Below are 21383 nucleotides of genomic sequence, written 5' to 3' on the forward strand. Positions count from 1 at the left end.
CGGACTGACGGGTCCCGGGTTCGATTCTGGTCAAGGGCGTGTACCTTGGTTGCAGGCATATCCCCGGTAGGGGGTGTGCAGGAGGCAGCTGATCGATGTTTCTCTCTCATCGATGTTTCTAACTCTCTATCCCTCTCCCTTCCTCTCTGTAAAAAATCAATAAAATATATTTTAAAAAAAAGAACCATAGCATTAAGCACATTTCACACTAGATTGGTAATATGTGAAGAAAAAGTATCTTTTCTATTGTAATTTGAGTCTACTTTGAACAGTGAACTCTACTATTAAAATTTGGGGAATTGGTGTGAAGAGACCTTGCCTTTTAGTTTCCATTAGCTCTGACTTAAATCTCTCAATGATTCCACTTTCTACTCTTCCAAATGTGGAAACTATGGCCTTTCATTATCTCTTGGGAATGACATAAAGATGCCTTGTGTTTTCAGCCCTCCTTTGTAATCCAGAGATGGTTGCAGTATTTGTATCACTCTGGTCTTCAGAAGAGTATAACTTCAATAATGTTGGGCCAAATTTTGAAGGAATTTATGTTGCCTCAACATATGTGTCTTCTAAAATCTGTATATCATAATGCCTTATATAGCTGTTGAATACTTATAAGCATATGCAGCCTTTGAGAACATGTCTAAAACTGGCTCATTTTACCAGTATGTAGGGTGTAAAGCACATATCTTTTAAAATACAGTACAGTAGTTTTCAGACTGTTCCACAGAACTCCAAGGAGCTGCTCGATCTCTCACAGGTGGGGAACCAAACAGGCCAAGTCTAGGCTCCTCAACTTCCCATCCCAATCAGAGAAACTCAACTTATATATGTTTGTATATCAGGGTTTTTACATAGGAGTTTGTTTTGTTGTTTTTTTTTAAATAGATGTTCCTACTTAACAAAAGAAAGAAAAGGTTTAATAATCGCTGACTTCATATATAATGCTTTTTCATATTATTAAACATTGTAATACTTTTTTTTCTGTTTTCCTTCCTACAGAGTTGTTAGCGGTTCTCGAGATGCCACTCTTAGGGTTTGGGATATTGAGACAGGCCAGTGTTTACATGTATTGATGGGTCACGTAGCAGCAGTTCGCTGTGTTCAATATGATGGCAGGAGGGTTGTTAGTGGAGCATATGATTTTATGGTGAAGGTGTGGGATCCAGAGACTGAGACCTGTCTACACACGCTGCAGGGGCATACTAATAGAGTCTATTCGTTACAGGTAAGAGATCATCTCTCCCCCACCCCTTAGATGCTCTACTGGTGAATCACAAGATAGCTTTACTCAGATAACCACTGTCAAATTGTTGATCAAATGCAGTCCAAAAAAGACTAATCAGATTACCTGTTGTTTACATATACTTTGAAATTAGCACGAAAAAAACATAAATCTTGAAATTATTTATATGATTTGTTTTAGTTTTTCTGTGATCCATTTCCCCTCCAAAATATAAATATTTGTCTTGGAACCTGGAATTTTGGAGCCCTAAGCTTTTTGCTATATTAATTAATGGGTAGATAGTCTCATAGGAGAATAACCCAGATTTTAGTAAACTCCTTAGCAGAGGATTAATTTGGCCAAAAGCTGCCCCTTTTCCTTGATCGCTGAAGGTTGATGGACCATGTAATTGTGGTTCCATCCCCATCCAGAGGAAAAGTGGAGCCTTCCTGCATACAACTCTACTTTCGCGGGGCTGATTCTCAGTCATAAAGAAATAAATTTGACTAGTTTTTTTGTGTACATTTGAACCTGATGTCCTTGGATAGATTGCCATATTTTTAGATAAATAAATTAATAGCAAGTTTAGAAAATGGATCTTATTTTATTTTCTGAAAGACAGCATTTCATTCAAAAAAAATTCTAATTACTTATATAGTTCATTTAACAGTTAATGTCCATTGGTGATCAGCAAATTAGTACATAGTCCCAGTGCTGACAGACCTGTTTTGGGGGTATTTGTTTCTTAATTGATGGAATACTAACCATGACACGAGATATCAACAGATAATAAAGATGTTTCTTAGCTTAGAAAAGGTTATTAATTTGGAGGAGGGAGAATTGGCTGCAACTGTTTTTATGTTTTGTGGTATACTCAGAACCTTAATGAATATAATAGTCTTATTTAAATAAACCATTAGGTTTAGAAAAGAGGTAGCAACATTATTATAGATCTAGGAATTAATAAATAACTTAGTGACTTTGGGTATAACTGTGAAGCAGAAAAAGTGCTGTGTAGCTTGCTTTTATTATAAAAATGCCACCTCTTCTAATCCCAGATTTAACTATCTTTTGGCACATTTTCTAATTAACATTTAGGTTATTGTAAATGAAATTTTTATTTTATATACAATTTTTAGTGGAACTATGGTATCTTTCAAACATCATGAAAGTTATCTGTAGCCCTTTTCATGCCATAGATGTTGATAGGCACACCCTTTATCACAAGCTATATCAGTACTTTAACTTCCTATAGGGAAATAAAACTTGAATGGTAGTCCTTGTTAAATTGTCCATAGTATGTGGCTACTGTATGTAGCCAGATGGTCTGGAAGTAGTGTGTTCATTTTAGGTGTTGTGTTTTCTTTTTAATTGTTTCCGCATCTTTCGGATGGGAGCTTCTGAGAACGTGCACTGTAGAGTTGCTTGATTACATACAGTTTATCCTAGTACCTCATTTGTCCTTGGCATTACTTGTTCTCCTTGGCCTCATCCCCTCCCCCATTAAGATTAAGGTCAATAAATAATATCAAGAATATCCACACATCTGGTCTAATGTACTGTGTTTGTTGTAGTTTGATGGCATCCATGTGGTGAGTGGATCTCTTGACACATCAATCCGAGTGTGGGATGTGGAGACAGGGAATTGCATCCACACGTTAACAGGACACCAGTCGTTAACGAGTGGAATGGAGCTCAAAGACAACATTCTTGTCTCTGGGAATGCAGACTCTACAGTTAAAATCTGGGATATCAAAACGGGACAGTGTTTACAAACATTGCAGGGTAAGTATTGGCTACCCCCTTTTAGTTGTGTTTGTTAAAAATTAGATTGTTAGTCAAAAGAGAAATATGGAGCTTTTGTGTCTCAAAAAGAGTTAACCTCATACAAAATGAAAATGCTTATTTTGGATAAGCTTATGAGCATTTCCACTCTTGACAAAACTAGGCTACCTTGAGAAAGTGTGTTAAATTGTGTGATTAATAATATAAGATGTAAATTGTGGTGTTGATATAAAATTATGTAACCACCTCCTAAATGTACAGTCAACTCTATCCAACCTTGGCTGTATCACAGAAGCAACATGTTCATTTTATTATTTGAGTGATCATTTCATTTTGAACTTGTAGTCCAGTCTAAAATTAAAGAACTGTCTTGCTGGGGGTGGGGAGCTCTCTAATCTGATAGAAAATTACTTTGGTCTCAACTTACACCCTTAACCATCTGCTTAACCAGAATGGGAAGGAATGATAATGCCCACTCAACTAGAGAAAGAAAAATGAAAGCCACCATTATTAAATGAGGCACAACAGTGTAATCTTACATCATGATTAACTTCTTTGTATTGGTCACAGCCCTTAGAAAGTGTTTTTTTGTTTGTTTGTTTGTTTCAGTGAGGCCATCTGGTGGGCCGGCCATATTGCAGCTTTTTACTCATTGGTTTTGTCTCTTGCTCAGAGTTTTGGAATAGTGTGCATTCAGCCTTTGCCCTTGACTGGCCACTTCAGAGCAGTAGGGCAGTAGTTCTCTTAGGCTCATATCCATCACAGAGTCCATGAAGCTGGGCTATCTCTGCCATCACTAAGAAGAGTTATCATTTCTGCAGCCAGAAAACAAATGTGTGCTGGTAGCTAACCAAGCTTCTTGGAAGACAGAACTCTTGAAAGTTAATGTTTCAGTTACAAACACCTACCAGATTTTCTTATATCCCTTCTGGTCCTAAAATACTCAGAGCACAGTTTCTAAATTTGCAGCATTTTAAATATTCCGTGTACCGTATGTTCTAATGTAGAAGCCTACAAAAGTACAAGGTAACTAACTCGTAGCCATGAGTTCTAACCAGTAATCAAACCCCTTTGGTTTTGCCTAGGTCCCAACAAGCATCAGAGTGCTGTGACCTGTTTACAGTTCAACAAGAACTTTGTAATTACCAGCTCAGATGATGGGACTGTAAAACTGTGGGACTTGAAAACGGGTGAATTTATTCGAAACCTAGTCACATTGGAGAGTGGGGGGAGTGGGGGAGTTGTGTGGCGGATCAGAGCCTCGAACACAAAGCTGGTGTGTGCTGTTGGGAGTCGGAATGGAACTGAAGAAACCAAGCTGCTGGTGCTGGACTTTGATGTGGACATGAAGTGAAAAGCAGAAAAGATGAATTTGTCCAAATGTGTAGACGATATACCCCCTTCCCTTCCCCCCTGCAAAGAGAAAAAAAAAGAAAAAGGAAAAAAAAAGAAAAGAAAAAGAAAAAAAATCCCTGTTCTCAGTGGTGCAGGATGTTGGCTTGGGGCAACAGAATGAAAAGACCTACAGACTAAGAAGGAAAAGAGGAAGAGATGACAAACCGTAACTGACAAGAGAGGCGTCCGCTGTCTCATCACATACAAAGGCTTCACTTTTGACTGAGGGCAGCTTTGCAAAATGAGACTTTCTAAATCAAACCAGGTGCAATTATTTTCTTTATTTTCTTCTCCAGTGGTCACCGGGCAGTGTTAATGCCGAAACATCGTCACAGATTCTGCGCGTCTGTTCTCTTACCACTGAGACCTTAGAAAGGAGCTCTTAGAAAGGAGCTGCAATAACATCAGAATAAGTATGGTTGACTTTCTAATCAGAGAGCATCTGCAACAAAAGTCATTTTTCTGGAGTGGAAAAGCTAAAACAATATATATTACTGTGAATTGTTTTTGTACAGTTATCATGAAAAGCTTTTTTTTTTCTTTTTTTCTTTTTTTTTTTTTTGCCAACCATTGCCAATGTCAATCAATCACAGTATTAGCCTCTGTTAATCTATTCACTGTCGCTTCCACATACACTCTTCAGTGCATATGTTGCTCAAAGGTGGCAAGTTGTCCTGGGTTCTGTGAGTCCTGAGAGATGGATTTAATTCTTGATGCTGGTGCTAGAAGTAGGTCTTCAAATATGGGATTGTTGTCCCACCCCTGTACTGTACTCCCAGTGGCCAAACTTATTTATGCTGCTAAATGAAAGAAAGAAAAAAGCAAATTATTTTTTTTTATTTTTTTTCTGCTGTGACGTTTTAGTCCCAGACTGAATTCCAAATTTGCTCTAGTTTGGTTACAGAAAAAAAAAAAAGACTTTTTTGCCACTGAAACTTGAACCATCTGTGCCTCTAAGAGGCTGAGAATGGGAGAGTTTCAGATAATAAAGAGTGAAGTTTGCCTGCAAGTAAAGAATTGAGAGTGTGTGCAAAGCTTATTTTCTTTTATCTGGGCAAAAATTAAAACACATTCCTTGGAACAGAGCTGTTGCTGCCTGTTCTGTGGAGAAACTTTTCTTTTTGAGGGCTGTGGTGAATGGATGAACGTACATAATAAAACTGACAAGATATTTTAAAAATATATAAAACACAAAAGTAAAATAAAGTTGCTGGTCAGTCTTAGTGTTTTACAGTATTTGGGGAAACAACTGTTACAGTTTTATTGCTCTGAGGAACTGACAAAGCAGAAACGATTCCGTTTTTGTAGTAAAGGCGTCACATGCAAACGAACGAGATGAATGAAAAAGTCAAATGGTTTGCCTCATTCTCCAAGAGCCACAACTCAAGCTGAACTGTGAAAGTGGTTTAACACTGTATCCTAGGCGATCTTTTTTTTCCTCCTCCTGTTTATTTTTTGTTTGTTTTATTTATAGTCTGATTTAAAACAATCAGATTCAAGTTGGTTAATTTTAGTTATGTAACAACCTGACATGATGGAGGAAAACAACCTTTAAAGGGATTGTGTCTATGGTTTGATTCACTTAGAAATTTTATTTTCTTATAACTTAAGTGCAATAAAATGTGTTTTTTCATGTTAGTATGCCTGTTTTTTCCCCTGGGGTCATAATACTTCATTATAAATACTTAGGGTTTATCTCTAATAATTAAAAAGCAAAGTGTTGGTTTCTTTGCGTTCCCTAGTGTGACTTAGAAATCAATGCTTTCCGGCCCGTGTGATACTAAAGTAAGAGTGATGTGCTGTGAGTCCAGGTTTTCTTCCTCTCCTTACACTCCAAAGGATGCTCCATTGGGTTCGTCTCTGTATTACCTTGGGATGTATAACTAAGGGACAAAAATCACAAAACTTGTGACCATTGTAACTGAAATTTCATTTTAAGAATTTGACCACATCTTGCAAACGTGGTCACAGCACATTACAAGCACCAGGAACTTTCTGTGCATGATCTGTGGGGCTCCCACCACCCTGCGAAGTAGGTACCGTAAGTCCTCACTTAACAACGTCCATAGGTTCTGCAACTTGAAGCAAAATGACATACAAGGAAACCACTTTTACGGCAGATTAATTGATATGAGTTAAGTTCCTATGGCATCTGTCAACATTAAAACAAAACAACATTATGCAAAGTGATGTTATATGAGGACCTGCTGTACTATTGTCTTCTTTGTAACAATGAGGGTGCAACTGCAGCTCAGACTGGTTAGGCCACTTGTTGGAAGTCAGATAACTAGTAGAGCCCTGGACTTTAAGAAGAAACATTTAGAATTTTGACCAAAGCAAGGTTGTGGTACTTTCAGGCTCTTCTGCCACCATTTTATGTGGTACATCTAATATAAATGAAAAAAATGAAGTCAGCTATTCAAATGATGTAGACTCTAAATAGCAGATTCTCTCTTCCCCATATATGCATATATGTGACTATATGTGTGTATATATAAATATAAAATCTCCAGTAATCTCAGCTATCCAAGCCATAGATGAAAACCCACAAAATGGATGCTTCTGAATGAATAAATTTCTTACAAAGCATGTGTTCTTTACTCATAGGGCCTCACTTTCCCAAAACTACTAAGTCACGACATCTAGGAATGGGACCCACGTCTCTGCATGTAGACTAGCTCACCAGGTGAGTTATGGGCACAACTTCGAGAGCCACTGCCTTTGATACCTTTCCAGTGCGGTTGGTTATTTGGCTTATTAGTTCACAGCACATTACAAGCACTAGGATATCAGGGAGGAGTGAAAGTTAAAGGGAAAGACGGAAAAACTCAGGCAAAAATCCTATGAGGCCATGAAGTGCAGGGGCCAGCAGCTCTGCTCACTCTAGGGTAAACACTGACTACTCTTGAATGGTCAAGAAGAAGATGTAATTCTATTTGGTAGTCTTGAAACGACTTGGTGTTTCATAACATAAATGTGGCTTCATTAATATAATTGAAGAAAAACATCATCTACATTATAGAATACAGTGAATTCACAGGCTTGCAGACAAATAGGCCTGAATTTAAATTTCAGTTCTTCTAATACTACTTTCTAGTTATGGGACCTTCATCAGATCTTTTTTTGACTTCACGTTTCATCATCTAGAATATAGAGTGCCCCCTTCTAAGGTTACTGTAGGGATTAAATGAAATGTTGCAAAGTATATAGCACACATATGGTATAAGAGTTCAATAAATGGTATCTACTATTAGAACTTTAGGAAAATTGACCCAGATAATTGTAACTTCTGTATCTGGGAACAATTGAACGTGTTCATGACTCATCCAGGAATGTAATAAAAATAGCATTTCTATATGTAGCAAATTTATTTTTTTAGAGTAAAGTCACAAAAATATCTAATTTGACTCTTACCAAAACCTTGTGAGGTAGACTGGTACGGAGCACAATGGCGATTTTGTACATACTTAGGTGTTCATTTTTTTTATTCATAAATGAATAATCTTTATTATTGCTTCCAAAAGAGAAAATGTTAACCTCATTCTAAAGAAATTATTGTTATTATACTACGAAAGGTCACGAAGGGAACTCTGCTTTGTGGCCTCCTTAATGAAGATACTCACCACCTTCTATAACTGAATTTTTAAATCTTCGTGTCAAAATATAAGCTGTCTCCGCATTCAGATGTCACAAGTTGCCAAAGATCAGACATTGCCTGAAACTAAAGCTAAAATTGGGTCATAAAGGTAACCCATAGAAGCCTGAAGCAAGTGCTCAGTGAATACTTGTTGAATTGAGCAAAGGGAGAGTCTCTCTCTCTCTCTCTCTCTCTCTCTCTCTCTCTCTCCCCCCCCCCCACCCCCCCCATCTCATTGGAAGTGTTTTAATTTTGACACTTTGACACTCTCTTACTGAGATTCAATAACCACAGCTATCTCATTAATTTGCAACAGCAACTGCATACCAAAATGGTTAAGTTATTATTTCAACCTACCTATTGGTTTAATTTCAAAAAGTAATTGACATTTAATTATTTGTGTTAACTGCTTTTTAAGCAGTTTTCTTTTGAGCCTGTCTGTTATAAAGTCTCCTTTCTATTTCTCTGACTTGATAAGAGTCTAAATCAAACAACAGGAAAAGACCTCTGCTTTTCCCTGAGGTGAACCAGAATCAAGGGCAGCCTCCCCAGACCCAGGTGGTGCCTTGCTTTCTGCACACTTTTCCCTGCCCTCACTGCACGATGGGAACAGAGGGATGGGGTAGAGGAGAGAAGATACTCGAAGGAGCTGCCCGACTCCATCCTCCTCCTGTGCTCCCCTCCAGTCCATGTTGAAACCAGAAACAAGCAGCTTGGCCGAGCAGGAATAGATCCAGCATTTCTCCGATTCCTTTCCTCAGACACTCTTCTTCATTCTTTTACCTTAGTCATCCCTAACCCCCAAAGTCAGGATTGTAACCTATATTCCCCCAGATTATTCAGCCAATGAGGGATTCCTGGGCATTCCTTACAACAATTCTAGGGGAACCTCCCCTTTTCTTTCCACCATTTGTAGTTAGTTATACTGGTAGCAAGTGGTTTAGTGCTGTCAATGAAAGGATCTGAATAAATGCTTCTGATGCAGGTTGTTTTCATGTTCCCTGCCTACTGCATTAAAGATAGATTGTGTGTGTGTGTGTGTGTGTGTGTGTGTGTGTGTGTGTGTGAACATGTGTACACACACACAAATACAAGGATATATTGGAACCTGGGAATAAGCCTCTTGTTCCCAGTGAATCATAACATCATTTCCCTTAAGCTTTTCCCATTTCATCCATGAACAAGAGGAATGGGACATAGAAAGGGAAGGTGTTGGTGGCCAAGAGGAGACACCCTAAGTCTTTTCCATGATAGGTGAGTGGCCTCTGAAGACGGTGTGTGTGTGTTCACACTGTGTTCTTGGGGCCCTGCTTTGAGTAACCATACAGTAATTTGAAAGTTGATGCACAGTTTGTGATTTTGGCATTTTCTATTGTCCAAAAAAACAAAATTAGATCCAAACCTGAACAGTTAGAATGATACAGATTACAACAACTACTGAAGCCTTGGGTGCCGACCTCTTTTCCCCCCTGAAATCTATCTTCTTAAAATCTATCTACTCTCCAGGAGATAGGTTTCAAGTTAGAGCCAGCTAACTTGAAACACAGCTCTGCCAGTGAGAGTGCTTAGTCACTGATTTGAATTACAAACAAGCAGAGCGAGGCATTGTTCATCAGCCAACAACTCTCATTTTCCACTCTATTAGTACTAGTGAGGCCCAACTGAGTGAAGTTCTTGCCAACTTCGTCCCCCTGCCACCTTCTCTTTGTAGGTGGAGGAGACCAAACTATCAAAAGGTAATTTCAAAGGTCCTTCAGGGAAAGGAGCAGCACCGAAAGCTGAAAGGACTCAGAATGCACCTTTCCCCACAGGGTAGAGAATGAATACTCCAGATCCAGTTCCTAAGAAGACGCATTGCTGAGAGGAAAGGCCGGCCACGTCCCCATTTGCAATTGGGTATAAAAATAGCAGAGTTTCTATTTCAGATGATCCGATTCTCCCCAAGATTTTTAAGGACAAGGAACCAGTGAGTGGACATTCTGATGTTTCATTCTTTGCTTTGGAAAAATCTATCGTGGCAGCACTTCTGAAGGCTGTTTTCCTTTGGGTTTTGTTTTGCTTTGGCAGTCATGCTCTGCAAAAGAAAAATTATGTTGAAATCACTCTTGCAAATCAAAGGTTCAAATATAATAGACCACAAAAATATATTGCCAATATACCCTGTTTTAAGGAGGTTCATAGATTATAGAAGAGACATCAGACCACTACTCACCACAGAGGAAGGTTATTTGTGAGATCTTTATTTTTTAATTGATTTCAGAGAGGAAGGGAGAGGGAAAGAGGGACAGAAACATCAATGATGAGAGGGAATCATTGATCGGCTGCCTCCACTCAGGATCGAGCCTGCAACCCAGGCATGTGCCCCAACTGGAAATCAAATCCTGACCTCCTGATTCATAGGTTGAAGCTCAACCACTGAGCCACACTGGCCGGGCTTTGTGAGACCTTTTAAACGTGTATTGATGAAACCCATTAAGACTTGACCAATCCTGATGCCTTATTAAATGCAATCAGAAAGACAATACAGTCCCCAGCTACCAGGTTCCTTTCAGTGTGAGAATGCTATCCAACTCTGCCGAGTGAGGTCCAGCAGCTTCAATAAACCCTCAAGGACACAAGAAGGTACAGAGGTAAAAAGTAAAACTGCCTGCTACTCTAGTAAGGTTTTGGGGGACCTGAAGCTTATAAAGGACCCTCTTAAAAAGCAAAACTAGATCCAAAGTTGTACAAATAGAATGATAAAGGTTACAACTGCGGAAGCTTTGGATGCAGATCCCCCTGTTTCTGAGATCACCTTGGGGCAAATGAGGAGCAGGCTTTTGCACCTTACAGTTCTGAGGAGAGGCAGGGCCTTGCAGAGGGTATGTTGGTACATAGTACATCCATAAATGTTAGCAGTTATTATTAGTAGCAGTATTAACGAAAAAACACAGCTGTGTTCAAATTTCACTTCAGCCTCTTGTGTGGCTCTGGAAGATTTTTTTCACTCTTTCTGAACCTCTTCCATCACCTGTAAAGGAGAATGTAGTTGTGAATGTTAGATGAGGTAACATGTGCAGCACCTGGTACAGGGCTTGGCTAGTTATGTGCTCTGTCCTGAGTATTATCACTGCCACCAACAGTAAAGAAGTTGGGGACTATCTTTCAGGCCATCATTTCAAGCTTAATCTGGAAGAGTTGATCTATAGGACTTCTGAAACACAATGGCCACACTACCTTCCCAATGTGCCAGGAACCCAGAAAAAGCAGTGTCCCCTGTTAGAGAGTAATATGCAATCCAGATTAAAATGACAAATTATCTCTTTCTCCCCAAAGACCTACTTAAGTAATAGTAGAGAAACTGAAAAGGCATAATAATCCCAAAAGGGGAGCAGGCAAGAAAAAAACAAATAGACAAAAGATATCAACAACTTTGGATGAAGGGAAGCAGATGGCGGAGTGGTCTCCAGATAGTAGATGAGAGAAACTACACCCTAGGTGCCCAGGAAGAGGGGGATACACATGAGAAGTGGGCTAATTCCTTTATTAGGAAGGCAAGGGTAAGACATGGGGCTGAGAACTGGGGGGCTGGTTGAAAGTAAGAGCATATGACATGTGAGTGGAGCCCACTTCCCTTTCTTACCTTCTGGCAGCCAGGGGACCACCTATGCAATCCTCCCTACAACACCCTTCCCCCTAAAATGTGATAGAAATTTAATGAGAAAAAGAAAAACTTTTGATAGAAAATAAAAATTAAGGAAATCAAATAAAAGTAAAAAGAAGAGATAGAAGTTAGTAGAGAAACTATACAAGACTTAGAGGATCAGTCTAAGACATCTAATATCTAAACAGGACTTTCAAAAAGGAAAATAGTACAAAATAATTTATTCAAAAATTAATACAAAAAAAATTTTTAATAGAATTGGAGAGAAAATTCCTAGATTGAAAGGACCCACTGAATGTCCTTCGAATAAATGAATGGAAAAAAAAAATCTATACCATGATTCATCATTATGAAATTTGGGAGCAGATAGGCTAAAAAGAAGCCCTAAAATCTTCTGGAGAGAAAAATCAGCTTAAAAAATTGAAAATCGGAACTTTAAACTTCTCAACAGCAACATCAGAAGCTAGAATGAAGAAGTCTTCAAAATTCGACAGGCAGATTATTTTCAATTTAGGATTGAAATTATTGGCCAAATTATTGATCAAGTCAGAGGAAGAATAAAGACATTTCTAGACATATAAAGTCTCTAAACACCACTCACAAACTCTTTCTTAGGAAGCTGGTGGACTGCTTCCAAATCTTCCAGCCCACCAGCTTCTTTAGAAAGAGTTTATCAGTAGATGAGTAGATAAAAACGCCGTGGTACATTTGCACCAAGGAATACTACTCTGCCATTAAAAAGAAGGAAATGTTGCCTTTTTGACAAACATGGATGTATCTAGAGAGTATTACGCTAAGTGAAATAAGCCGGTCAGAGAAAGACAAATACTGTATGATTTCACTTATATGCAGAATTTAATTAACAAAACAAACAAACAAAATAAGAACAGATTCAGAGATACAGAAAACATATGCCTGCCAGAGGCGACAGGGTTCGGGGGGGTGCGGGGGGGGGGGGAGGGCTAATAAAAAAGGTGAAGGCATTAAGCAAAAAAGCAAAACTTCCGACACACAAATAGTATTGGGAAAAGGGAGTGGGGGAGGTAGAAGAGGGTAAAGGGGGGATAAGTGACAGAAAGAGACTTCACTTGGGATGGTGAACACACAATACAATATACAGATGATATAAAATTGTACACCTCAAACCTATAGAATTTTATTAACCATTGTCACCCCCAAAAATTCAATAGAAATTTTTTTTAAAGCTTGTGGAAAATGTCGTCCAATAAAACAAGGAAATAAACATGAAAGAGGAAAACGTGGTATACAGAAAGTAGGGATTTCAATCTGGGAGAGGGGTGAAGGGAGTTCTAGGATGATAGATGGGCCTTTGGACGCAGGAACTACCAGTGAGGTGTGAGGAGGAGGACCTTAGGGGAAAGGCCCTAAGACTACAAAAGGAAGTGACACATCATCTCACCATCCTGACAGACCATTTAGAGAAAAAGCTCCTCAGTACTCAGGACATCTAATGATACATTTAGAAAAAATTTCTAAGTTTCAATACATTAAAAGCTATACAACAGATAAAAATGAGGTAATTATTAATTCAATATAGCGTGTGAAAGAAACAGAAGTATAATGCACTATTAGCCCCGCAGCAAACCATATTTATGTAGCCATAAAAATGTAAATACTGATTAACGCTGTTGCTGACATGTATTCAGGGGAAGAGAGTTAAATCCTCATCTACCATAATTAGCAATTACTAATATCTAAAATGAAAGACACTAAGAAATAAGGGGATATGCATATTATAAAAGGAAAGGGCATACACATCAGAAAAATCAGCTAAAAAGTTATGTGTCTGCCTTTGTGACGGGGGAAGATGGTGCTGCATTTTGATATGCTTTACTTTTTTTGCATTACTTTGCTAAAATATATTTTGTTTAAAGCAAAGCCAAAAATAATCCGTATAGCATTTTTTCAGAATAATGACATTTCTTGACTCATTCCAGTCAATATCCATTACAAGGCATTGCCCTTGCTCATCATCACGATTTCACCTAGTCCATGGGGCTACAGGACTGCTCCTTCCAGAGGAGTTCCAGAGCCGAGGAGAGACTAGGACGGGAGTGTTGGAGAGCCAAGGGGAGGCTAGGACGGGAGCTGTGTGAGGCAAGTTACCTGAGTTCTCTTTGTCTTTTTTTTTCTTCTGTATAAGGACCCCAGTAAGAATCCCCTCCTATGAGGCTGTTGGAGGACTGAATAGATGATGCTTAGCAGAGTCTCTGGCTCAGGAGCTCTTACTAAAGGGGTCTTTATTATTACCACTCTCCTTCCGTCTCAGGGTGAAAACTTGCATTAAGGTCTGGAACTAGTAGGACCCAGAGCTTTGGATTTCAGGTTCTGCTTTGAGAGCGTGTGATGGATACACTGAGTTGTCGCCCCAGTAGCTTAGATCAAGAGGACTAGCCACTTCTGAGGCCCCAGGATATAGTCCCCTCTCCCCCCACCCCACCCCACCCCACCCCCAAATGGTTTTCCATCATCACTTGCTAGTTAGCAAATTGGGTTTTACTTCCAAATTCTCCCACCCGGTATCTTACGTGTTCTCTCTACTTGGAAATACTTCTCAGCAAACTAAAATTGACTGAACTTTTTGTAAAATGAAGTTCAGGATATCTCTTTTGGAACCTCTGTTTTTCCCTTGAAATTCCAGATCAGAATTGCAAAAAGGCCAGAGTGGGGCCAGTGGGAGTAGAAGCAGTGGGTTGGCAGAAACTTCCTTTGTGCCTGTATTCAAGGTCTGTGGAAGGCAATGCTGAGGGCCGGTGCACCATTTCCCTGACGGCAGAGGCTTCTTCACACCAGCGAGGTGTGCGGTGGGTTTAGTCTGGCGCCTATCAATACGTAGCCAGCTGCGCAGGGCGCGGTCCCTGCCAGCTACTCCGGACCCTCCAAACCTGCCCACCAGAGTCCTCGGCGTTGGCTGTGGACTCTTCATCTGCCCTGGCTGCTCTCTACAGGCTCCAGAACCACCGTAAGCCTCAGGCCCACAGGCTTGGGGGACCAGGTGGGCGGGGCTTGCTGCTATCAGCTCAGCCCCTCAGGCTGAGTGTAAGGTCTAAAGGACAGACAGACAGGCTGATCCTTCTAAACACAGCCTGGGTTGCCACAAAGCCCCCAAACCACAGCTCTCATGTAGTGTTTGGGTCTGGTAGCTACAGGCTATTTATTCATTCGTGTGTGTGTGTGTGTGTGTGTGTGTGTGTGTGTGTGTGTGTGTGTGACTGTGGCTTTCTGGTTGGCGATCTAGACTCTTACCCAGAGATTCCTGAAGGTTTCAAAGCACCCAGAGGGACCATCTGCCAGTTTTCCTTTTTTGAGAGCTCTTTAACCATCACCTGTCAATTGAAGTCCATGGTTTGTCGAAGTGGGCAGATTCTTACTGTCCTGAGGTCATAGGTGACCATTCATAAGCTGAATCTCAAGTATGTATGACACATCAGGCAATATCACTACCCTCCACGAATTATTTATTTTCTTTCTTTTTTTTTTTTTTTGTTTAAGCAGCCAGCAGGGACCCAGGGCTAATGAAGCAAGTCTGCTTCATAACCAGGTAGCCAGGGCTCCCGCGAAAGAATCTCCTGTGCAGTGACTGGCTGCTCTGGAGATCGGCCTGAGGGCCCGCACAGGGGTGCCATGTGGAAGAGAAACACCAGCCCCACGGAGAAAGGCTGCGACAGTGCCTCCGCTATCAGAACCCAGGTCTCCTGCTTTGGTGAGTGTCATCCTCTCCAGCTCCTGGGAGAGGGGTTGTGGTCCTGTGCTCACCGAAGCCTCGCGCCCCCTCCAATCACAGAGCCTGAGCCCACACTCACCCCAGTGTTTCTGTTCATCCCCACTCGGCTGAGGAGTCACAGTGATGGGGAACATAAATTAGAACTAAATTAGACTGAGACTCAGAGTCCTGGAAGCATGACTGCCCATGAGCATGACTGGCAGTTTTATGTCTCCACGGCCTGGGGTGCGGGTTGGGGGCCTCCCACATCAGGAACCCGCAATCGGGCTAATCCGTGCACAGAACAGAAATTTGGATCTCCAGAGGCCTGACTTTGCTAGGGAAGAGAGTCACTTCCTCCAAGCTGTGTCCACTTCTAAGAAAAAAAAAAAATCACTTACCCACAGAATATGCTCAAGTTGTTAAAACGCTCTTCCTTCGCTCTTTCCCCTTGCTTACCCGGAAGAAATCCAAATGAGAAAACTTAAGATGAATCAACAGAGAAGAACAACAGATCAACGTGGGGCTAATATCAGTGGCAGGGAAGACCAATTAACAAATCCCTGCATTGTGCTGTTTACTCTCCTATTCCTAAGGTTAATTATGCGATCAAGTAACAGCTTTCGCCTTGATTACAGGGCCCTCAGGAAATAAAAGCGTGTTTCCACTTTACAAGTGTGTTTGCATTTCGGTCCTGCAGTGGTAGCAGGTACTGGGCTCAGCAAATATTGCCTTACACGCGGTTATCATCAAAGGAGAGGGTCTTAATTTAAAGAGCTTCGAGACTAGATGAGTCAACAGAAGCATAATTCGAACAAGTGCTCACACCCACCTGCACATCTTCTCTCTCCCTGCCCTGGCCTGCTGTCCGTTCTTTCCAGGTGCCGTGGACTGGAAAATGCCCAGTGGCAGGTCTTCTCCCGCGATTTCCTCTTGGGAAGAATCAGTAAGATTCGCTGCCTGGCCTTACACATATGCAAAGAAACAAAAACGTCCCCTGCATTTCCAGGGGACATTCTCAGAAAGGTCATGGCAGCTTGCATGTTTTTGAGGAATATTCTTATGGCAGGCACCTCACATGAATTAGCTCAAAACACGTTCACAATAGGGGTAGATGCTATCGTTATCATCATCTCTCCTTCTGGGTAGGGAAAGGCATAGAGAGACTGAGATTATGCGTACTGCCCCCGCCCAGAGCAGCCCGTCAGAGCCGGATTTGAACTCAGCAGCCTGGCTCCAAGGGCTGCACATTGACCACCGGGTGTTGTGCTTCTCCCTCCGGGGCCTGACGTGGGTGCACAATGTTAGACAGGGGGCTCTTTTAACCCATTGGAGAAGGACGCCGAGAAGGTGTATTGTGCCATTTGTACGCTTCAAGTGAGGTGCACAAGCTACCTCTGCTGCCTGCAATCACTTCTGAGCAGCCTGCCTCAAAGTAATGAAACAGAATACACTTTGGTGCCCTGGGTGCGGTGGCTCCATTGGGCGTCATCCCATGTACCAGAAGGTTGCCAGTTGGATTCCAGGCCAGGACACATGGCCAAGTTTCAGGCTTGACTCCCTGTAAAGGACATGCAGGACACAGCCAATAGATATTTCCTCTCACATTGATGTTTCTCTGTCTCTCTCACTCTCCCTCCCTCTCTCTCTAAAAAAAAAAAAAAATCTATTAAAAATCTTTTTTAAAAAGAATATGTATTGGTGTCTTTGGGGGCTGCTGAACGTGTTCTAGAGATGTGACCAGACACCTGTGAGGTTGAGTCCTCCATGCTCTGCTGGAGCTCTGGGCTGGTCCAGGTCAGGCACCCAGTGAGTTCTCACTGAGGTTGGGTCCAACTTATGGCAACACAGGCATGCCTGGAGGGATGCCCACCTAACTGGCAACATGGATAAATGAAAAATGGGTTCGTGGCTTTAACAAGGACTCATCACAGACTTCTCTGGATGAAGGTCAATGTCTCAAATTCACTTCCTATCTTCCTCTTGACAAGAGTGCCTACTGAGAACGGGAGGCAGCAGGTGCAGCAGCTGCGTGTTCAGGCCACAGAGGCTGGAATGAGTCACCCTCCCAGGCTCTGCCGCTTCCAGCCAGGCCACCTCAGGTCCTCTCCTACCCTCCCTGCATGTCACTGGCCTCATCTGTAAAAGAGCATCTACCGCATAGGTTGTAATGAAGACGACGTCAGATAATCCAGGTAAAGGGACGCAGAGTGTGGTCCTGGGACCACCAGCAGCAGCAGCCTCACCAGGGAGCTGCTGGGAGAGGCAGACTCTCAGGTCCCGCCAGACCTGCCGAATCAGAATTGGTCGTTAGTCCTCCAGGCCGTTCACCTTCCTCTCAAATGGTCCTTCTCACTGCACTGGGGGAAGTCATAGAAAAGTGAATCTCATAATCACTATTAGCCCTGAGATCAGCGGCCATCGAAGTGCCGGACCTCCTGTTAAAATACCATAAACAGAGACACTTGAGAAACGGAGCCGGAGCTGCCGGCCCAGAGGAACTGCCGCGCCTCCGTCTGTGGAATGTGCAAACAGGTCAAAACAACCTTTGGACTGGGGCTCAGGCAGCATTGTGCCCCAACGATCTGCTTGCAAAGAGAGCAAGAAAGCAGTTGTAAGTGGTCACTGCTGGACTGGAAATTAAGCGCTGTGTGGGATCAGCATCACTAGGCTAGCTTGTCTGCACCAATAGAACCCTTCCTTCTACGGATGTAACTGTGCCCCTTCCCTTCCCATGAAGACCCATCGCCATTATTCCCTAATCGGAGCACTATCGGGCTTCTGCCTGAGTCAGTGCCTTCTGGAGACCTATTCTTTCTTTCTTTTAAATAATCCTCACCTGAGGACATGTTTTTATTGATTTTAGACAGAGAGGAAGAGAGAGGAAGGGATGGTGGGAGGGAGATATATATATATATATATATATATATATATATATATATATATAGAGAGAGAGAGAGAGAGAGAGAGAGAGAGAGAGAGAGAGAGAGAGAGAAACATTGATCTGTTGCCTCCTCCCAGGGATCGAACCTGCAACCCGGGTCTGTGCCCTCACCAGCACTGAACCTATGACGCCATGGTGCATGGGGCGACACTCCAGTCAACTGAGCCACGCTGCCTAGGGCCTGAATAGCTATTCTTATTGAGCTCAAATGCATGCGTGTTGCCTCTCACCTTGAAAGGGCTTGAAGTTTGAGGTTAACCTCAGCATCACCCTTCTAGGAGTAAAGTGTTATGAGGGGAAAACCTGGAAATGAGGGCCGGGCCCAGGTCGACTCCCCTCCCCTGTCTCCCCGTCCCTCCTTCTCTAAATTCTCAGAGAGGCAGGGAGAGCACCTGAAGAAAGGAAGAGCCTCTCTGGGGAAACCAAAGCTGGGACAACAAACAGCCACAAAAAGTGTGGCTTTTGCAGCAGGCAGTGATGGGTGCTAGCAAGTCACGCCTGGTACCGGCACTAAGCAAGCCTTTAAACATTATTACTATTACTTTTCGCACAACCCAAGTCTACTGCCAGGTCGTGGCTTTTCTGTCCAGTGCACAGTGACGGCTCAGAAGTGACTGGCAGGCAGAGAGCCCCTCTCCCTCCGGAGTCTGTTGGGAACACAGTGAGTGTTGGGAGAGAGGTTTGACTGTCTGAGTATTCCATCTCCCAGGTACTTCGACATTTTACAGCGAGAAATGATGAACGTTAAGCTGTAAACAAGGACATAAAGGAAGACGTAATTAGTGTCCAGAAGCCTTGTACCACTGTTAGGTGAGGTCTGATACCTCAGGATTAGGTCCACGCACGAAGGAAAAGTATACAGCTGCATATGCGGGCTGCTGAGAATGTGTCTTATCGCACTCAATTTACAAGGAAATGAAGCAGAAGTCTGCAAGACCGCATTCAAGCTTTAATTTTCCTTCTGGGTTTTCCCTCCATCGTGTCTGTAGAGGACCCGGGAATGGTTTGATAAGTAGAGTTTTTGCCAGTCAATGAATAAGAAAGCTCTTATCGGAAGCTTCACACATCGGAAGGTCCTGGGCGTTCAGGGGACGGGCGGGCACAGTGCCCTCCAGCAGAATAGATTTGGAGAAAAAACATGGCTCGCTGTCCCCCAACCAGCAGCCCCGCTGTAACGTGGTCTTCAGTGACCTGATGTTAACCCTGGGCCTGCCTCACCGGCCTGGGTTCCAGGCCCAACTGTTGGGAAATGAGGACACTGAACTCCCAGTGGAGGAGGAGGAGGAATGAAACCCCAGGGCTCCCTCCCGCCTGTAAAACTTGCCTTCCCAGCAGCTGAGCAGCAAGTCCTGGAGGGAGCCATGCCTAGTCTCTAAGACGGTCATGCCCCGCCCAATTCCAGGGAGTTCTGCAAGCCAGAGCCGTGAAGGACAGAGACTTGGGACGTGGTTTCTGAGGGGGGAGCGGCATGTGCAGAGGAGCGGAGGCGGCGGTGTTTCCGGAAAGCAGGAGAGGAGGATCCCACGGAGAGAAGGCGTGGAAAGAGGTCCTGGTCACCCCCAGTGCTGGGCGGTGAGGAGTGAGCTCTCCTCTTCCCACCCCGCTGGAGTCAAGGACCCTGGAATCGCCCTGAACCCTGGGTGTGGGGACCACAGCCATGGGGAGCCTGGAGGGGCACAGCGCAAACCAGTCCTGAAATGACCGCCCCCCCCCCCACCGGCCCCGTGTCCCCTGCCCAGAGGACAGCAGAGTCATCCCTGGGACACTCTCCCAGGCAGGAGGGAGCGGTCCTGACACCAGGCTCCGTCTCCTTGGCTCCCTGTGCTGCTGCTGGTGCCTTTGGAAGAGTGGGGGCCTTTGGGAAAGTGGGTTCCCCGGGCCAGGTTACACAAAGCAGTTCTCTCGGAAGCCATCAGCTCGCAATGGCGTGACTGCACACCCGCCTTCCAGCCAGGCCTCCTCCCAAAAGCACCATCAGTGCTTTCTGTTGTGTGTGTGCTCTATGAAGTGCACATTTTACATTTAATTTTCTCAGTGGCTCCTAAGAATTTCGGAACCACTTGTTGAAACCTAGATAAGGCAGGAGGAGAGGGAATGAGGCAGAGACATGGAGGAAGCCACAGGTCCTCTCCCCGGCGCTGTGAGTGAGGCCTGGCAAACCTCCCCCAGCAGCCATCCTGCCGGAGAACAGGGGCACCCACACACGGGGCTGCTTCCTGGGCTCGGTCACCATCAGCCAATATTTCTGAAAGGCCCTTCTCGGGCAACGGGTGAGGGCACTCAAAGTGCTGTCCTGGGCATCAGCTGGGCAGCTGACCCATCATATTCTGTAAAAGGACTGGGTCCCGCTGCTATGGGTGAGGGCCAGGGCCTGTGGGAGCAAGCACAGCAGCACCAGGCGACTTGGGAGAAGATAGCCTCGCAGGAGGACCCCTCCCCGGGGACCGCCAGGGGAGCCACTGCCCCAGGAGTCCCCTCCAGAGAGAGACTGTCAGAGCCGCAGAGGGGGCAATGGGACAGGGTGGGCCTTGGACATAAAGACGCCACCTGTCCTGATTCTTTTCGATAAAGTTGTACGGCGTTTCTGCTCTAACATCTTATGTACATGGCTAAACACCCCGAGCTCTACAGAATGGCGTGCTAAAAAGTAATAGGGCTTATGGGGAAAATAGAGCTGTGCAGTCCATAAAAATCTGCGATTTAGTAACCAGAGCGCTAGCCAGAGCTGTCACAGCCCCAATAAAACCCGAGCCTGGTTATGTCTGTCTTGGCATTTGCACTGGGCATCACCTGCTGTGAATTTTCTGAAACCGTCAAGCCATCCTCCCTCCCCCTCCCCTGGGGCCTCACTTTCTGCTTCTAAATGCGGGTCCTGGGGGTGTTCGCTCCCACTGGAGGTAAGGTCCATCGAAAAGAACAGTCGGCATCAGGGTGTGTTTTTAACTTTGGAGGAAACATAATCAGGCGCCCAGGTCTAAGTTAGTTTATCAGACATAGTGACGGTAGATGAACATCTTAAATAGCACCATGACC

At 43.4% G+C, this 21383-nt stretch overlaps 1 protein-coding gene and 1 long non-coding RNA gene across 12 annotated transcripts in view; both read left to right on the forward strand.

Annotated features, from left to right (window-relative positions):
* Positions 1–6040, forward strand: part of FBXW7 (F-box and WD repeat domain containing 7) — a 192012-nt gene extending 185972 nt beyond the window's left edge. For all 11 annotated transcript variants that reach the window (XM_059697835.1, XM_059697839.1, XM_059697837.1 and 8 more), the window contains 3 exons: positions 1000–1225; positions 2797–3007; positions 4093–6040. In XM_059697835.1, coding sequence (XP_059553818.1) covers positions 1000–1225; positions 2797–3007; positions 4093–4361 — 706 coding nt within the window. In that variant the 3' untranslated portion in view covers positions 4362–6040. The remainder of the gene's footprint in view (positions 1–999; positions 1226–2796; positions 3008–4092) is intronic.
* Positions 6041–13630: 7590 nt separating this feature from the next.
* LOC132234281 (uncharacterized) lies at positions 13631–17027 on the forward strand. The gene is made up of 3 exons (XR_009452880.1): positions 13631–13804; positions 15203–15406; positions 15873–17027. It is a non-coding gene; the product is annotated as an uncharacterized LOC132234281 (long non-coding RNA).
* The last annotated feature ends 4356 nt before the right edge of the window (positions 17028–21383 follow it).

The sequence above is a fragment of the Myotis daubentonii genome, chromosome 5 (assembly GCF_963259705.1).
Source record: "Myotis daubentonii chromosome 5, mMyoDau2.1, whole genome shotgun sequence".
In the NCBI taxonomy this organism is placed as follows: Eukaryota; Metazoa; Chordata; class Mammalia; order Chiroptera; family Vespertilionidae; genus Myotis; species Myotis daubentonii.